Raw genomic sequence first — 2,126 nt, forward strand, 5'->3', positions numbered from 1 at the left:
AAAAAGAACTGAGTTCTGATCGCCATTACAAGGAAGAAACTGAAGTTTACTGCCCTGCGACTCCTATTTGATGAACTATTTTAAAGCACCACCATCACTGCCGCCTTGTCAGAAGCTCCAACTTCCTCCATGGGATATCTGTTTTAGGAATAGCTGGCACTGGACTAATGAGAGCTTTGAAAGTCTATAAAAATCGAGTTAATACATAAAAATAAGCTGCTTATATACATTACGAATGTGAATAAGAATAATATTCTTTTTGAATGAAATTGGTACATGTTCTAAACAGCTCGTTTCAATGAGGAGTTTTTGAATTCCTAGTCCAGCACCTGCTTCTTCTCTCGCTGCTCCATTTCCAGACCTGACTATAAAGCCCACCCAGTTCCTGAGCCTGCAAGTCTCCTCAGCACCATCAAAACCAGATCACTGCCAACCGCCCAACAGGGACGAACAGTCCCCCACTGGCAGGCCAGCAAACGTGCCTGAGATGGGAAATGTTGTTACATGTTATTTGTTAAGAAATAATACTGTGAAGCTTCCGTAAAGTTTATGAATATGCAGACAATGAAAGGGCTTAAAAATCAAACTGAAGATACTTTGTCTGCCCTTTATCTGTGGAGACATTAATGGGTTTAAGTACAAACTATCTGAATTATGAAATTCTGTCCTAACCCAAACCAATCTGGAGGTTACAGAAAAACTTAGCCACCGAGCCTGAAATATTTAAGTATTTAAAATTAATCAGTTCACAACACCACATGCTGCAAGAGCTACACAAAATGCACTTAGCTTCCAAACAGTCTCCCGAGATTCAAGTCATCTCTTCAGTCTCTCTTGTGGCAGTTTGTTCTGCCTCAATCTCTCTTCCATCACAGTCTTCCACTGAGGTTTTTTCCCCCTAGAAGTCATGAATTGGCCCCAGACAACATTTTGGCCGCCAAGCCCACTGAGGATTGGCTCGGTGCTATGAGCAATGGCTCTTCTTCACTGGGCACTATACACAGGAGGACCAGGTAGAGCACACACAGCTCGCTGCCACCGCACAGCTCCGCACAGACCCGACACCTGTGCAGCGGGGAGCGCGCCAAAACCAGGGGAGGGAGGAGTACAAATGACAAATAGCGGTCACAGTAAAACCATGCATGTTCTTTATTGACATCTCCAGCCTCTTCCTTACTGACCGTCACCTTCTGCAGGAGGAAGGGGCGTGGGGCATGTGTGCACAGTCCCTGCTGCCAATCCTGCGGAAGAGGAGACAATAACTTCCCAGCTAGGAAGCCTCTGCTCCGGCCTCACGCCAGACCCGCGCGCAGAGCCCGTCTCCAGAGAACATCCTTCGGAACCTTTGTCATTAGACATCAATAAAGACATCGCAAATAAGGATAACAGAGGATGATAAAAAAACCCAATGGTCGGTGCTCCCTCTGTCTTCAGAGAGGTTAAAATTCTGCATCCAAATACAAAAGAAAACCCTCGCAAATGCGCGATTTGATTTTAATGCGTTTTCGAGGTAGTTATTTTGCGGGGGCTAGAAGCTGACATACCGTGAGAAATTAACCATACATTTGCAGATTTTATTGCCATTTCCCAGCGTCTCACTGGCAGCTCTCTCCCCTTTGCGAGCAGCAGCAGCGCTACGGTGCCATCCTGATTTTATTCCCCGAGTCCTCCTCTCGCTCTCTCTCCGCGGCGATCCGAACACCTTCGCTTTGTTCCACCTCCTCCTCCTCCTCCTTCCCCCACCTCTCTCTCCAGCTGTCCATCTCTGCAGCCCTCGCCAATTCACTAGTTTTTTCCTGATCGCCCTAGAAATCCGCCGCCTTCCTCGGCTGCGGGAGCACGGGCGGAATAAACGCCTAAAATCGTCCGTATAAAAGCATGCTTTTTTACCTTCTGGATAGTTTGCTGGGTGACCTCCCCTTTGCCTCTCGGGCGAGCAGAAGCAAAGGCAACCGACATGGTGGGGTGTTTTTTACGTGTCTATAATAAATCGGTTCCCGGCTCTAATAATATTGTTATGATCCGGCCGCTCTCGCCGGGCGCGGATTCTCCGCAGTGCGCGGGGAGGGGAGCCACCTGCAGATGGTACGATCTGCGCCCCGCAATCCGCCACCGGCGACCTCGCC

General features: G+C 48.3%; 1 protein-coding gene across 1 annotated transcript in view; it reads right to left on the reverse strand.

Moving 5' to 3' along the window:
- The window catches only part of SS18L1 (synovial sarcoma translocation gene on chromosome 18-like 1), a 15,543-nt gene extending 13,539 nt beyond the window's left edge, over positions 1-2,004 (reverse strand). The window contains exon 1 of the mRNA XM_008942814.1: positions 1,891-2,004. Within this exon, the coding sequence (XP_008941062.1) occupies positions 1,891-1,959 (69 nt within the window). The 5' untranslated portion in view covers positions 1,960-2,004. The remainder of the gene's footprint in view (positions 1-1,890) is intronic.
- Positions 2,005-2,126: the final 122 nt, after the last annotated feature.

This window comes from Merops nubicus, unplaced genomic scaffold, assembly GCF_000691845.1.
Source record: "Merops nubicus isolate BGI_N331 unplaced genomic scaffold, ASM69184v1 scaffold44736, whole genome shotgun sequence".
NCBI lineage: Eukaryota > Metazoa > Chordata > Aves > Coraciiformes > Meropidae > Merops > Merops nubicus.